This window comes from Humulus lupulus, chromosome 1, assembly GCF_963169125.1.
Source record: "Humulus lupulus chromosome 1, drHumLupu1.1, whole genome shotgun sequence".
Classification (NCBI taxonomy): domain Eukaryota; kingdom Viridiplantae; phylum Streptophyta; class Magnoliopsida; order Rosales; family Cannabaceae; genus Humulus; species Humulus lupulus.
Window position 1 is genome coordinate 304104476 of NC_084793.1, and position 18505 is coordinate 304122980.

At 28.3% G+C, this 18505-nt stretch overlaps 1 protein-coding gene across 1 annotated transcript; it reads left to right on the forward strand.

The window, feature by feature from the left end:
• The first annotated feature begins 1620 nt into the window (after nucleotides 1-1620).
• LOC133812632 (DNA-3-methyladenine glycosylase 1) lies at nucleotides 1621-3396 on the forward strand. The gene is made up of 2 exons (XM_062246419.1): nucleotides 1621-2741; nucleotides 3072-3396. Exon 1 carries the CDS (start codon nucleotides 1801-1803, stop codon nucleotides 2722-2724), a length of 924 nt encoding a protein of 307 aa, XP_062102403.1. The 5' UTR covers nucleotides 1621-1800; the 3' UTR covers nucleotides 2725-2741; nucleotides 3072-3396.
• Nucleotides 3397-18505: the final 15109 nt, after the last annotated feature.

Consider the following 18505-nt stretch of genomic DNA (forward strand, 5'->3'; position numbering starts at 1 on the left):
CACCTAATCATAACCAAAATATAGAATATCATCAATAAAAATAATCAACATAGGTTCCTAAACCAATATCTAGCTTCCGGGACATCAATCCCTTGGGAAATTTAAGCCCAACATTTAAAGTCATTAAAAATAATAGAGGTATTTGCAACATAAATACATTATCTTTTCAGGTTTATACATTCATATATTTTGTTACATTCGTCACTTCTATGTATGTTAAGTGTTAACATGATTGTTCTGATGACACGTGTCTCACTACCATTCGATCACTTTATAATAATTTTTTTTTAAATTATACATATATTTTAAAAATAAATGTAAAATATAAAAAAAAAAACTAATCAATTAAAAAAATCTTCATTTTCTTTTTCTTTTTCTCTCTCCCTATCTCTTTTTTTTTTCTCTCTCCTTCAATTATTGCCCCCTACTTCCCTACATTCATCTGTAAAAAAAATTCCAAAACCCCAAACATCAAAATCAAACCAAAAACCATAAATTCAATCGAACCCCAAAAGACCCCATATGCCAAAATCCAAATATTCATCATTTTTATTATGAAAATACCCATATGGACCCAACCAAAAAAAAAAACAAAAAAAAGCAAAACTTACAACCTCGATTGCCTTGAGGGAGAAGGGTAAGTCCCCATAGAAAACACCAACGGACCATGAACCCTCATTGTCCTTCTGACACCTGAGTGAGGCGGTTGCCATGCCGGTACGGAATCTCGACATGAAAGTGAATCGGGCGTAGAGCATAGCAAACGATCTGAACAAGATGAGGCAACCGAGGAAGAAAACGAATCTCGATGATGAGAAGAGCCATCACCTCTATTGATGTTCCCATCTCCACCTACACCAGCACTTAAGGCTCATATGGCAGCAACTCCCACCGCTCGAACCATTGCTACCACCACCACCGTCACCGCAAGCCCCACCCCCACCCAAAAAGAAGAAGAAAATGAAGAAGAAATCGGGGGAAGAACTGAAGGAGATAAAAAAACAAAAATAAAAAGACGAGGAGAGAGAAAAAGAAAAAGAAAAAGAAAATGAAGATTTTTTTATTTTTTAAATTCATTATGAAAAAATCATGTTAGCACTTAACGAACTTAGAAGTGATAAATGTAACAAAAACATAAAATTTAGTATTTTTACTTCGAAAAAAAATTAAGTAAATAAATGTATAAACATAAAATATATTTCTACTGCAAATACTAAAAAATAATATAAAAACTTATAAAGAAGAATTATTTGCCAAGTTTCTTTTTGGGCACATGCTCAATGTGAGAGTAGAGATATTTATTCTCCAATCTTCCTCGACACAACATCATCACTTATTATAATACAACATAAGTCCCTACTTGACTTACAAAAAATATTTGTTTGACATAATTATAATCTCTACCTAATCAAACATTATACCTTTCAATTAAAATTTACACTCAAATATTATATAACTAAACTTTATACTCAAATATTATATAAATATTGATGTGGCGATACTTTTTAAAATAATGAATGTCAATTTTAATAAATACTTCAATGACATTATGACAAATGATTATGTGAGATGATTAAATGCTTATTTTGAATCCACATTTCAATACTCTAACTAATAATAATATGAAAAAACCAACTCATTACTTGCAGAGCAAGAGAATACAATGTCTAAGCCGGACCATCTTCAAAATTCAAATCCTAATTTGTTAAATACCCAACTCAAAACCCTTATCACGTTTAACCGTTTTCCTCCTCTTTTGCCGGGAAACCGTTATTTTCTCTTCTCTCACCGCCGTTTCTGATGGTTAAACGTGCCCAAACTCAGTCTCAAACGGAAATTCAACCACCTTCTCCTCCCGAATCAACGGAAATGGCCACCGTTAATGTTTCTAAAAAATCCCCAAACTTTTCCAAAATTCCATTCCGGGCCAGAAAAGTCCGAAAACTCTCTTCCAAGTCCCCAATCGGCGAAGTCTCCGTCTCTGTCTTGGACTCCTCCAAATCAGTCGCGATCTCCATCAGTGAAACCCCACCATTGAAACTCTCCACTGTTTTGCCCAAAACCCTTAAACCCTTAACTTCGAAACCCGAAATCGAGCTCGCTCTCGACTATTTGCGGAGCTCCGACCCGCTTCTGGCGACCCTGATCGATTCCCACCCGGCTCCGGAATTCAAATCCGATAGCTTACCGTTCCAGTCTCTGTCGAGAAGCATTATCTACCAGCAACTCGCTTCCAAAGCGGCGAACTCGATCTATGCCCGCTTCGTCACGCTCTGCGGCGGCGAGTCGCTAGTCCATCCCGACTCAGTGAGTTCGCTCTCGGCTCAGAAACTCCGGCAAGTTGGTGTCTCCGGGAGAAAAGCGAGTTACCTTCATGATCTGGCGGAGAAGTTCAGTAATGGGTGTTTGTCAGATTCGTCGATTCTTGCGATGGACGACGAGTCTCTGCTTACGATGCTGACAATGGTGAAAGGAATTGGGGCTTGGACAGTTCACATGTTTATGATATTTTCTCTACACAGACCGGACGTGCTTCCGGTGGGTGATCTTGGTGTGAGGAAAGGGGTTCAACGCTTGTATGGGTTGAAAGAGTTGCCTCGGCCATTGGAGATGGAGAAATTATGTGAGAAATGGAAGCCTTATAGGACTGTTGGGGCTTGGTATATGTGGAGGCTTATGGATCCCCCCAAACCCAAGGCTGAGGAAATCTCATCAACAAGCTAATTCATCTTTCATTTCAGGTACGTACTTGTGAGTCTGCTTAGTTTTTGTTACCATAAAACTTTGGTAGATTAGTTTTGAAGTTCATAGTTGCTAATTTGAGACAGTTGAGTTGGTATAGCTTTGAAATGGCTCCATCCACCTCCATAGTTGGTACTCATCGTAAATGAATTTGAGCTATATATTCAAGTGTTGCATGATAGTTATTAGTTAATATTTTGACTATTATCAAAGCCACTTAACAGCTAATATGCAACGCTGTATGTTCAGCTCCTTGATTCAATTATTTAGGCACTGAATACTTTTAACATGTTTTGATTAATAATGATCATTGACTGATGTTGTTGGAGGTTATACTTCTGGGGGACCTTAGCTTGGAAATCAACAAGGTTGCCTGTTGCAGGGCCCCCTTCACATCTGCCCATTTGACTTCGATCATTGATTGATTGAAATCCCATTTACATGTATCGTCATCATGGACAATTCATCGTTTATTGTTTATCTGATTCGGGTTTTGAGTTTACTGGCGTACTGGCGTGATTAACATTTCTTTCGTCAATGTTAAAAGAGTGTTGTTATTTGGCTGTTTAAGGTGTACAACACCATATGAATAGTACTTTATAATTGTTAGCGATACCTCGTGATACTTATTAAATTCTAATGTGTTAGATTCCATATTAGATTGCACCAATAACGATTTGTCAACTCTTTATGGTGTTGGACACCAGAATCTTAGCATTTCTCATGTTAAAAACAATGCGACTTAGGTTAAATTCAGTTGGAGCTTCTCATTTTGCAAACCATGAATGAATTAATGTCTTTGCTTTGATATAATCCTTCTGCAAATACCTGAACTAGAGAGAAACATATATAGATGAAGATGGAGTTTTAATTTAAGAGAACATAACAAATTTTAGATGGTTGAAGTTATTAACAATCTTATGAACTGTTTTTTCAAGTAAATGGACTGTTTTATTGGTGGTGTAAATAATCTGATGGACTTGAATAGTAAGTAGTCCAAATGTAAAAAAAAAAAAAACCTAGAAGTCTTAATATTCTCTCCATCACCTCCTTTAAATGTTTATGTAAAATAACTTTGCACTAAAATCAATAAATACTATACTAAATGTAGCTAAGTTGCAATCAAAATATGTAAACATTTTTTTATTATCTTTTTTTCTTCTCTTTTGTTAGCTAATTTATTTATTTTATTTTTTTAATTATTAAATAATATTTATAAATATAATAGTTAAATTATGTAAATAAAAATACAAAGAAGCCGTTGTAGGATATAATATAAAATTGGTTGGTAAAATATAAAAAAATGGATTTCCATGGTATATTTTGATAGATGGATTAGAGCATTGAGAGTGATCTTAGTATTTGAAAATGATTTATTTACCTAAAAACATTAGACTTGTCAAGAGTCACTAAAATTAGTTATCTCTTTTCAAAAATACTGAAATTTCAATTCTTAAAACACGTTCCCAATTCCTTGGTAAAAATGATAAAATCAAAAGTATCATTTTGACTGTATTATCTACTTTCTCTTTAGTTCATCCAGAAAAAGAAATTAGTTGACTGTGAGCTTATTTGATGCCTTGATATTCTTATATTTCATCATATGTATATATCTTTTCTATAAGCAAGGTCAATCATATAGCTGTTTTAGAAAACTTTGGGCCACCACGCACAATGAGTTTCCTATAGTGAACCAAACAAGTGATGGGCCAATAGTAGTATATAATAATAAAAAAATCAATGGGATTTTTTTATGGGAAATTTCAGCTTATATGTTTAATAATATATTCTATTTTATTTACGTGACAAATTTATTAAGCATCCTAAATATGTCATTTTGTATAATTTTGACTATAATACATTTTTCATTAAATTTCTCACTCTTTCTTACATTAATGTGCACCCATAATTAATTTTTGTGTTCTACATAAAAAATTTAAGGCTTTAAATTAAATATGTTAAACATACAGATCTCGAAAAAATACTAAAATTAAAAAAAATCAACTAAAACAGACATGTAAGCAAAAATTTATGGTTCACTAAAATTTGTGTCAAATTTCAGTGCAGATCATTGATATAGCATCGATGTACCATCGATTTTGCATCATTTTGACTAAAAATTAAGTTTTCATGATTGTATCGCAAGAATATCGATTTTGTCCAAAACATAGTTGGAGCCACATTAATGGAATGAGTATTTAAGTTGGCATATTTAAAAAATTTCCTATGTTATGATGCATAAAACCTAAAATTTCCCTTTTTTAATCACTATGCTTTAAATAGGTTACCTAGCATAAAAATAATTACAGACACATACTCATATTTAAAAAATTTACACTCTTTCTACACTCATTGTTTGGGGAAAAATTAAATTAACTTGTTACTAATCCCATAATATATCCCAAAAATATGGGTATTTGCTAGCTCAAAGTGCAAAAAGAGGTTAGGAAGCTCGGAGTGCAATTTTTTTTCTCTAATTATGGGTTTTATAAAAGCTACATTTTGATTGTCTTCTAAACAATTTAACATACCAATTGATTACTTTTTATAACACAAATTAATTTTTAGTTTATATTATAATATCTTGTTATTTAAGATACATTTTGAATACCTTCAAATCTTTTTTAGAAAACTAATAAGTTAATAAAAAATGTGTTTTTATTTTACATTTAAAAAGAAGTAAAAGAAGAAGAAGTGAAAAGTGTGGAAATTCGACCCCGTACCCATTTTAAATTATCCATTTTAATTTTTACCCACTATTTTTAACTCTTATTTTAGTTCCCAAATTTTTAATTAATGTACCCATTATACCCATTCAATTACATGTTTTTTTTTCTCCTTAAACACGCTACAATTAGAATGCATTTCTAATTTAACTATAATATGACACATATAATATACATTACAATAACACTTAGAACTATGTGTTCAAATAAGGGTAATTTGGGAAGTCTCATGATAATAATGGGTAAAGTTCAACTAAATATATTTAGTGTCTAATTTTAGTTAACTAATCCTAAAAGTGGGTAGTTCTCAATTTTTCCCGTTCAAACATAAATAAAATTTAACAAGTTACTATTCTGTAGCATATTATTTAAGTTAATATCTAGCAAAAAATTGGTATAGATACTTTTTTTTTTTTAACTTAACTGATTCTATGATATTTAAGATACCTTTTGGTTACTTTATAAACTATTTTAAAAACATAAGGAAGTTGCTAGGTAAAAATGACTTATTTAGGGTATTATATAGTAACTTTTAATTGTAAAATAATAAAATATATTTTGGTAAATCATGAGGCGGGTTGGTTTTGCGTTGAGTTTAAGTTTGGATATCAGTTACTTTTAAAGCCTAATAATTATAGTCATCTTCTCCAACAACAATGAGAAAACCTAAGTTTGTCCTATACAAAAATGAGCTCCTTAATAGTGGGTCGTGTTGATATCACTCTTGAGTCCTAATAATGATTATTAGTAGCGCCAGAATATGCTTAGAAAGTGGCTGATATACTTGCAAACTCAGGTGATGTAAGGGGGAAATGGTGGTTGGGTTTTGTTTGTCTCAACATGTTCGTTCTAATGGTATCACTTTTGATCTTGGAGTGGCTTGAGTTGATTGAAAAATGTAGTCAAAGTCACACCTCTGGTGACTTTGATCGGTGCATGTAGCTTGCTACGATGTCGGAATTTGACAAAATTTTGGAGTCAAGTTCATTGGTCTGTGCTCTTTCTAGATGGACGACACATGTGCGAAACAACGACAGTCAGCAGTTAAGCATTGCCGTGGATGTTCATGGAGAGAGAGAAAGATAAAAAAAGAAGAAGACAAACTTATCATGTCAACATAAATAAGTTATTACATACGTAAATAAACTTATGACGTTATTTTTGTTATTAAAATGAAAAAAAAAAAGTGAAATGTAATCATCCATCAATTTTCTACAAAGCCGGCAATTATTATTAATGTGCTTCTAATCAACTTATAGGAGCACTTGGTTCTCTTTAAAGTCTTGGCACATTTCAACTTTGTTTTGTTAATGAAGGGCTAAGATTTTTTTTAAAATTGGAATCTCGATATTGGAAAGTAAAATGATTAGCATCGAAGCCAAACTATGGTCAGTCACTTCCGAAAAAAAAGCTCCAATTAAAATAAAGAAACCAAATAATATGTGGAAGTTCCACCAATATAATTGAGGTGGATATAGTTTTTTCTTTTAATCATATTTCTAATCGCGCGTGTTTCGTATCAAATCAAAGATTTGACTAAAAGAGTAGCTTATAGAGATGTTAACTTGTTTTAATTATATCCCATGTTATGTTATATATATATATATACACACTAATTATTTCTTCACTTGAATTCAAATAAAGGAGAAAACTCTTGTTCTTTTTTATCAAATGAAAACGTTAGATATATCGTTCATGAAAATATGCCAAAACAATTTGGACCCACGTAATGAGACACGACATGACAAAAAAATTGACACATGAACAGCAGTTGTAAACTAGCTAATCTTCCTTTAGTTGTTTTTTTTCTTTCTTTCTTTGGTTCAAATCATTGTTTTGTTTAACAGTAGATGCATGTGGTGGTGGTGGTGTGGTGCTAGATATCCTAATTCTAAGCCAGCCACCACTGATCTATAATTGAGGTTATCAATTAATTACTCTATAACACCTACTTCATTCTGGTTCATAGAATGAGCTAAATCATTCTTGTTGTGAAACTTATGTTCTCCACGTGTATATATACACACATATATATATATATGTGAGATTCTGATGTAGGGGTTTCAACCGGTGGAGCTCTTTTGTATTCCCAACTGTAAACAATATTTTCGGTGCGATTTTTTTAATGGTCGTGTGTATTGTAGTTATTTAGAGTATCTTGCAAATTTTAAGAAAAATCTGTATGATTTTCAGTGCCGAAAACTACACTGCTACAAAAACACCATTTTATGACATTTTTTAGGACACTCACCTAGATGCGAGTCCTTAAAAGAATTTCTTTTAGGACTTGCTGTATCCTAAAAGTTTGATTTTTTTTTTTTTGCAAATTGATGTGTGTTCTTAAAGTTTGAATTTTTTTTTTTAACAAAAGTTCTTGGACTTTTTAGGACACTCATTGAGAGTCCTTAAAAAATTTCTTTTAGGATTCGCAACGCAAGCCCTAAAAACTTATGTGTTGCCTAAAAGTTTGAATTTTTTTTAACTAAAGATTTATTATATATTAAATGTCAAAGAACAAAAAATAACAACTTATTTTCACTCTCTCTCCTTGCTCTCTTCCCCCTTTTCTCTCTCTCTCTCTCTCACTCACATAGCCACGAACGGTGGTGGTCCAACCACCCGTTGCCTACACGCGACGCTCCCCGGCCCCCAAAACCCCCAGCCCCACTAGCCCATGGCCTCACGTGCTACCTAGCTTAGTCAACGGAGCCTCCAAAGTTCAGAAAATTTTGTGGGTTTCTCCCATGAAACCCCACTGCCCAGCCACTTACGGCGGCTCTCCGGCCACCCACCGCCTACACGCACCGGCCCAAGGTGTTCCCCGGCCCCCGAAACCCCCAGCCCTGCGAGCCCCTAGCCTCACGCGCCCCCTAGCCTAGTCGACGGAGCCCCCATAGTTTGGTGACCATGTGGGTTTCCGAAACGTTTTGAGCATTTTCCGACCACCTCGAGCCACCCCGAGCCAAATGACTACCACCACTGCATTCCTTGTGTTTTGGGCTTCAAAACCCACTAAAGGATCGGACTGAACCACCACCATGGGGTGGTGGCGCCGCCGTCATCTTCGGAGCTCCGGCGAGAGCTTTGGCTACCATCTAATTTTTTAAAAATAAAAAATAAAACTTTTCAAATAGATGACTCGCAAAGTGAGCTCTAAAAAACTTTTTTTATAGTAATTCTAGGTTCAAATATGTTGTTTTCCACGTGCATAGAAAAATTAGTCATGCGTTAACAACCTATTTTTTAGCATAATTTTTGGTACTATAAATTATTCAATTTTTAAAAAAAATTTGCAAGATGCTCTAAAATAACTACAATATACACCATCGTAAAAAATATTACATTGAAAACTATTTATGGTCATGAATGCACAATAACCCCACCAGTGAAACTCCTTTTGAATTCCGTACATATTTTCTCAATATATATATATATATATATATGAGAACACAAATAATAATTTGGCTTTGTTACGTTCAATCAATTGAAGATATAAGATCTTTATACACTTTAAACCATCGGTCAAAAATTAGTTGGATAAAGCTAAATTTTAGCAAATAATATCACAACTATTCAGGTTCTGACTTTTGTCCAAACTTAAATGATGGCATACTTATCGAAAACTATAATGATATTACATATTGGTAAAGATACTTATTAATCTACTTGGTATAAATTACTTTACAATAGTGATTATGCTGTTACCTTTAATTATTGTAATTTTTTTAAAGATCATTTACAATACCAAAGACAAAATGTATGTTTGTGCAATATTAAATAAAGTGATTCGTCAATAATGTATTTCCATAAATGATAAAATCTGGGAAGAAAGTTAGTGTATTTGTTGTTATGTCATTATATTGCTAATATATGTCATGTTTATGGACTTAATGGATATTCATCCGAAAAAAAATATGACAACGAATTAGAGCACTCACGGTAGATTCTGTAAATAGATATATTTTCAAAATATAACAAATTATGGTAAAAAAAAAAAAAAGCACTTCAATGAATGCTTTATAGTTATTTTTTTAATTTTATTTTTACCTTTTGTTGTAATATTTTCTCAACATTTAGAGATTACTATTCATCATTCAATTATTTTTTTAATAATATATTTCTGGTCGCTCTTTTTTTATTTCTTTTCATTTCTTCTCAATAATTAGTACATATTTGAAATAAATAAATAAAAATATTAAAAATATATAATATTTAAACAAAATAAAGAAAAAATAGATAAGTTGGTGTAATGTAAAAATTGGATATAACATAAAAAAAATTTAGTGATGTATTTTAGTAATCTTTTGAAATAACATTGGACTAGAAATGTAGGACACTAACAAATTTTTTTATATAAAAAATGTATTATATTTGTACATACTTTTTACCTACTTTTTTTAGAGAAAAAAAACATGTAAAATAACTATTAAAAAAATTCAAAATCATTAATTGATATAACTATTTCAGTATCAATTTTGTGTATCTCTAACATCTACTCTACTTTAAAAGGAAATACTATGAACCAATACTTTAAATAATGGAGATACCATTATCGTACATATATTTATTTTCTTTCTTTTCCAAAAATATATATCATTATTATCTTAAAAAGAAAGACGTGATCAACTTTCATATAGAAATATTATCGGTATATTCTCAACCATAAACACAATTTGGTATGTGTTACCTCGAAGAGTAGAGAAAAAAAAGAAAAGAAGAAAAATAGTGGACAGGGGTAAATGCTTAAGTCCGCTCTAATAATATTGGAATGTTACCTAATCTAATCTCATAAATATTATCTTTATCTCAAATAGAACACTATAATCAATTATACACGTATCATTATTACCACAAAGTTCAATTATATTGATTAGTAGGGTTGAGTATTAATGGAGGAGCATATATATAGAATGATATAGAATCAAATAAGTTTGGAAAGAAAGTAGTGTAAAATGAAATAGGTTTGTCGTTATTCACAAAAAAAAAAACCAAAATAAGAAGAAGAAGAAGAATAGTATAGAAAAGAAAAGAAAAGAAATAAGCTTGTGTGATGTTCATGTAATATATGCTTTTGTGTTTAACTTTTCTTTTGGTTTTGGTTTTGTTTTTGGTGCTGTGAGATTATTAATAGAGAAATTGATGAAAATAATATTTTATTTTCAAGTGATTTTGTACATGATAATTTTTTTAAAATGGCATCGGTTTAAAATTTAATTGGTTGTTTAAATTTTTTAACTAATTGTTTAAAAATTTTGACTAATTATTTGAATTTTTCGATTAACTGTTAAAATTTTTGACTAACTATCCAAATTATAAAATGACATTTTACAAAATTTTATTAAAACTTAGAACATAACTTTAATAAAAATAAGAAAATGATCGTTATTAATATTATGATGAGGAAGAGATTATTAGATTAGATGAGATTATTATCAGATTAGATAGATTGATAGATTCCAGCTGCATACGCACCAAAGTAAACACCAAAATATTATCGCAGCTAGCGTGCAGCTGATGATGCGACTCCTGACCCCCTAATCCCTATTAGATTTCCTTGTCTCGTTTACTAGATTCCCAGTTTCTCACACACACTCAAAACCTATTCTTCGTACGGTTTTCACTTTTTCTTTTCTCTTCTTTCTTTTTTCTTTTTCACTCACAAAATTTAGGCCACGTGTGAAATTTCATTGCCAATGTGTCACTCTAATTCCTTTTTAGCAAGTTAATATGTGAACTATACGAAATGTATTAATTAAACCACCACTTGGCTCACGTTCTGGTGGGGGCACTCCTTCTTTGAAAAAAAGGTGCATCGTTCGAATCGATTCACATCTTTTTGTTTGCATCTTGTAAACTGTTTTCAGTGTAACTTTTTTAATGATTGTGTATATTATAATTATTTAAAGTATTTTGTAAATTTTTAAATTATTTTGAATAATTTAGAATACCGAAAAACAATGTTCAACCATATTATTTTTCACACGCATAAAAAAAACAGTCACGTATGCAACAACCTGTTTGAACCTTGTTTTCAATACTGTAAATTATTCCGAATTTTCAAAAAATTTACAGAATGCTCTAAATAACTACAATATATATAATCATAAAAAAAAATTGGACGCCGAAAACTGTTCACGGGGTAAGGTGAGGTGCACCATAGAAATACCCTATATACATATGTATTTGTAGGAATATTCGTGGTGAGGGTGGTGCAGTTTTTTTCTAATTTTTTAGACCGCACCGCATAGACCTCAAACCGCATAAACTGCACCACAAAATGTGGTGTGGTGTAGGCAGTTTATACCTATGGCCAAATAATTTAATAAGTAAACATTATAATTAATAAACATTCACAATAAATCTCATAGCCATAGAGTGTTTAACAAAATAATTAAATATACAACAAACTAATAAATTTTTAGCAAAACAATAAAAATATAACAAACAAATAACAAATAACAAAGAAAAAGGTAATATAGAATTAAAGATTTTAGTTAACGAGGAATATCTTTAGATTGAACTAGAGAATGTGTTCACATCCTATAAAACATTATATATTTTTTCTAGATATTATGTATATTTTACTATATAAATATTTATGTATTAATTTTAAATGTGGTAAAAAATAAAAAAATATATAAAAAATGTTAATATATATAATGATGCGGTGCAATGTGGTTTGAACCACATTTATAAAATTTAAAATCGTAAACCGCACTGCATCACGCGGTTTGTATTTTGCTAAACTGCAACCACATCGCGAATGATTTTTAACCGTAAATTACAGTGCGGTATGAGCGGTTTTATAAACACCCTTAGTTATTTTTCCTCTATTGGTGGTGGTATTGGTCCTCTTAGTGGTGGTGCTATTGTTGTTGTCCTCCCTCATCAGTCCCTCCCTCATGGTATATATAGTATTGAGAATTAACATGTAATGATATTAAAAAATATGTATTAATTAAGTTCGTGAACTTAATACAAAGTAACAATTAAGTATTTGATATGTAATTTTTTGACTAATTTTTTATGAAAAAAATTGCATGACATCGCCGCCAAAGGAGAAAAATATACAAATTTTTTAATTTATCATTTTCTTTATGACGTCATAATTTGATATGCAGAAGTTTTTATTTTTCATTGTTTGCTTTTTACATAAAGAAATAAATAGTGATTATGATGTTAATTAATTGAAGCAATGTATTAAATATTTTTGCCTTTCTATAGTGCCACTTAGTAATTATGTCATGCAATTTTTTCGTAAAAAAAATAGTAAAAATAATCACATCATGGACTTAATTACCATTGTTTAATAAGTTCAAGGACTTAATTGCTACATTTTATAGTTCATGGACTTATTTGCTAAATTATGTATAGTTTAAGAGTTGAAATACTAAAATTCATTTTTTTTTGTCAAGTAATATGGTACCTAATAGAAGTTGTATTAAAATATATTAAATCGTACTAGTTATCATATGTCCCCTTGAAGCAATATTCTTTTTTGTTTACTAGTGCTTTATATCTTTTAAACATGAGTTCGTAGTGTAAAGTGTTCTTATGTGTGAACAATTGCGTGTTACAACAACTTACATACGTTTTTATATTTATAAAATATATGTATATATATATATGTCCAATCTCAATTAAATATTCCGATCGATTCCATTAATTTCACGTTATTTGAGTGTTTGGATATCTTAAATTGATAAGAACAACTTTACATCAATGTGTGCTTGAAAATCTTCGATTTAGAAAGAATTTTGAGAGTTTCTATGGTATATTATTCCTTATAATCCGTTAACTATAAATATTATAAATTAAAAATACTCATTTTTTGGGGTGATGAATAAATGGTGTACTATTTTTTTTTTTTTTTGTGAGCATGTATATCATTAAAATATAAATAGCACATGTATTACTAGAGAAATGTTCTTAATTAAAATCACAATATATAAATATATATATTTATTTATTTTCCTAATTCACATATGCTAAAATTTGACAAGGAGATTAGGATATCTGACGCTATTAATGTATGAACTAGACTATGCTTGTAATAATATATATGGTACAATAGTAGCAATTAAAATCTCTAAAAAAATATAGTTTTTTTAATGATTAAAGTATTTTTCGCTAAAAATACAAATAGTTTACTGAATAAGTTGGAAAAAATTATACAAATTAAAAAAAAATTCTTAGATATATTTTTAAACACTAATTACAAAAAATGTGCATTGCATGTTTGCTTAATTTTATTTATAGAATTTATTAATTGTATTTGTTAAATTTGTATCATTGCCATATAAATTTCATATAAATAAACAATATTATATATAAAAACTTAACATAAATATATTAAATGAAAAATTAAATATTTTTTTAAAATATATATACAATATGATAATATTTTTAAACATAAATGATATTTTTTTAATAAAAATTAAGATTATGTATTATATATTATTATAATGATATTTTATTATATTTAAATTTATATTGATATAAGTATTAAATATCTAGTCTTGTATTAAATATTATTATTATAATAATAATATTTTATAATATTTGAATTTATATTAATATAATTAGTAAAAAATTAAGATTATATATTATTATCATAATAATATTTTATAATATTTGAATTTATAATAATATAATTATTAAATATCTAGTCTTGTATTATTTATTATTATACTAATGATATTTTATAACTTTGAATTTAAATTTATATTAATATAATTATTATATATAGTCTTATATTAAATACTATTATAATAATGATATTTTATAATATTTGAATTTATATTAATATAATTGATAAATATATATTTTTAAGTTAGTTTTAAATGTATATTTCGTTAAATATTTAGAATATTCTGTTAAAATTAACAAAACAAACAGTTAAAACCAACAATTTCCGTTGTCTATACCCTTTTTATATAGGAGATATATATGTATTTTTAAAAAAAAAAAAAAACTCCTCAAGAGAATTGTATTATCAAATAATCTCAATATAACATCACGAATACAAGTGAGAAAAGAAACTCAAACTCCCTAATATCGTAAGAGAACCCAACTCATTTTTCCTAGAGCATGGGCAACCATTATCCTAAGTCTAGAAACATGACAACATATAACACCTCCAACCAATAGGATCAAACATTCTCTCAACGCCCACAATTCAACATGTAAAGTTGATTCAGTCGTCTCCAAAATGGTAGCACATAATACCAATACCTAGCCATGAGAGACACGAACAACAACCCTATAACTTGCCTCACTTGAAGCTTAAATAGAAGCATCGTCCAAGTTGAGTTTCAAACGTATTAAGGTGGAAATAGATGCATCTTAAACAATTTAATTTTTTTTAGAGCAGGACCCACTATTTTATATAGGGATATTAGCGGCGATAATACCTAGTTAAGTTAAGTTTCAAAACATCGAACGTATTAAGGTGGAAATAGATGCATCTTAAACAATTCAATTTTTTTTAGAGCAGGACCCACTATTTTATGTAGGGATATTAGCGGCGATAATATATATTTTTTTTAAAGCTACACTTTAATACCCAAATCTTTTTTTTTGCGGTAATAATACATAAATTTACAATTTTTGTGCAACCGTTAAGACTGTTAACTGTCCGTTAAGTATCCACGTGTCATGTTTTTTATACTTGTAAATTTAGGTATTAAAGTGTAACTTTATAAATGATTTAGGTATTATCGCCGACAACGTCCATAAATTCTTCAAATATTATAAAAATCATTTTAAATTTTAAAACATCTAAATGATTATTATAAACTAATTAATAAAACTAAAATTTGTAAATTCGAAACAACCCAGATTAAAATTGAAACTTAAAATCATCTCAAAATCCATATTATTAATTAGTTTTTTAATCTTCTTTTAGATTTTTTAAAATTTAAAATGATTTTTATAATATTTAAAGAATTTAAATAATTTAGTCTAAAATCATCCCAAAATCCATATGTGCCACGTGGATACTTAATGGGCAATTAACGGTGAATACTAACGGTTGTACCAAAATTGTAGATTTAGGTATTACCGCTAAAAGAAATTGGGTATTAAAGTGTAATTTTTGAAAAGATTTTGGTATTATCACTGCAATTAGACTAATAAGAATGTGTTGCATGAATACTTAACATGCAGTTAACGTTGAGTACTAACAGTTGTACCGAAATTATAGATTAAGATATTATTACCACCAGAAAAAAAAGGGTATTAAAATGTACCTTTTGGAAAAAAAATTATGTTTTTTTTTCTTCTAAATGAATTAGTTTTGAGGGATTTTTTCTTCTTCATTTTTTCAGATATTTAATAATTTAACTTTTATAAATCAAAATTGATTTTATGAATTATTTGAGAGATATATGTGCTAATAATATTAAATATTTGTTAATAGTTATACTTCTATACCAATTTAATATTATGATCACGGTACTAATTTGAATGTGCATGACAATATTTAGCTACGTCATTACTTAGTGGTTTGTACTAACTAATGCAACAAAATGTAGAGATTATGTATTATTATCCTTAAAAAAAAATTGGTATACATATACAACTATTTAATATTATTGTCACAAATAACTCTATATAATAAATAATAATAAAAAATTAACCAAGGTCATATCATGGTGGAAAATGCCACCTTTGCCTCTGCCCTCGCATTAGGAGAAAACGAAATATTTCCCATTTTAAGAAGAAATCTTTCGTGAGAAAATTTTTCAACTATGAGAGAAAGATTTGTATTTTATTTTATTTTTTAAATTGTACAAGTTAGTAGTTTTTTTCCATTCTATATTAAATGTGATAATATTTTTTAATATATTTGGTAACTAAAATGAACTGTATTTTTATTATATTAAAAATAATAATGGTTTTTTTTCTTCTTAATTTGTAAAACTGATGGTTAATTTGGAGGAGATTATATTTCAACAATTACGTAGTATTAAAATGTATAGTTTTTTCCTTCCAATTTGTTTGGTTAGCAGCATTTCATGTGAAATAGAGTGCGTGTGTGACAATCATAGTTATTATTTATTCAAGCAATTAATAACACATGAATTAAATGAAAAGAAAATCTGAATAGTAATTAGAATAAATCCGAAGACTACCTGATTTTTTTAATGGCAAAGTACCAAATAGTTCTTGAACTTGTGTTGATTAGTCGAACGATGTAAAAAGGAATTATATGGGATATTTGTTTTAATTATTATTACCATTTTGTTGTTGAAATTACAGTTCAATATTTATATAGGGAAAAATTACTATGTTATAATAGTTTTTTTGTCAAGGTGTTGACAAAAATTGGTTCTGGCATGCGAATAGTTATAAATCCTAGTTTTTCACTATTACAGTGTATATTGTAGTAATTTAGAACCTCCTGCAAATTTTTAAGAAATTTTGAATAATTTACGGTGCAAAAAATAAGGTTCAAACAGTCAAATTTTTCACGCTTGCCTATTTTTTAGTATATGCATGTAACTAGCTGTTTGAACTTTGTTTTCGACAAATAATTTATAATTTCTTGAAATTTTATAAGATATACTAAATGACTATAATATATACTGTCATAATGAAAAATTATAATTTATAACTATCACGTGCTTAAATTAACAAAAAACTGTCATAGTCGTTCCATTATATTTTATTGTAAAAGTTTCCTTCATAATTAGATTAGTGTAGTTGTTGTTCCTTCATTATAAAAATAATGATGATATGGTTGAGAGCAAAAAGAATTTTTTTTACCCCATGTTATTTTTTACTTTTGTCATATATGTTGTACTTATATTTCGATTTTTTTTCTTTTATGAAAATAGTGTGTATTTAAAAACACATGCAACATTTTTCTTATATTTTTTTTTAATGTTATATGAAAAAATTGCATTATAATAACACTAAAATGTTTATGCTTTCAATATTTACCACCTTATATCTAATGTAACATTATTGTATATTTTTTTTATATTTAATAATTTTAAAGTGTTTTGAAATTTTGAATGAATTAGATACGTCTTATGTCGGCGATGTCCATCTTCAATTTAAAAAAAAAAACATTTAGTAACATAACGAAAATTCTTAATTTTAACTTTTTTTTATTTTTTTTCCGTTAATTTTAACAGTAGATTGTAAACATGACTTAAACTTAAATAAACAAATAATTAAACAAATTAAAATAAGATATTTTCGTGATATTTTACAATGATAATTATTTAAAAATAATAAAACTATATATTTTATAACTTAAATAAAATTTAATTAAACTTAAACTTAATATTATATTAAACATATAATATGTAATATTTTGTTATCACTGCCAAATTCAAAACCTAGAACAAACATAAACTTCAACAAAAATAAATAAATAAATGAATTAAAATATGATATTTTTAAGATATTTTATGATAATTTAAATAGTTAAATCATATTTATTTAAAATAATAAAGACAATTATATCATATTTTTATCTTATAAATTTGTGTGATAGTTTGTTTTTTTTATCAAGTGATTGAAGCTATTTTTCTTCATCAAATTCACCAAATGCATTATGAGATACATTAGAAACTAAAAATAATTGATGCTTGTATACTACTGTCTACACTATAATCTTCTATTCTTATTTTATTTCTATTATTAATTTCTTTTTAAATATTATTATATTTTATATATATGTCATGTAGCCATGTAAATATATATTTATGTCAATGTTGTGTTTATATGTCATATATGTAGAGATTATTGATATAAATATTTATATATATTATAGAACTATAATTCATTCTATTATATATATATTTTTAAAAGTGAACCAGTTTTTATTAAAATTGTAGACAATGTTTACAACTTTGAAACTAAGCAAACGTGCATTGTATTTTGCTTCTACCTAGTATAAAAAATGTGTAGATAATAGAAATTATTGGTTTTAACGGTTTATTTTGTTAACTTTAACAGAATATTCTAAATGTTTAATGGAATATACATTTACAACTAACTTAAAAATAAATATTTATAAATTA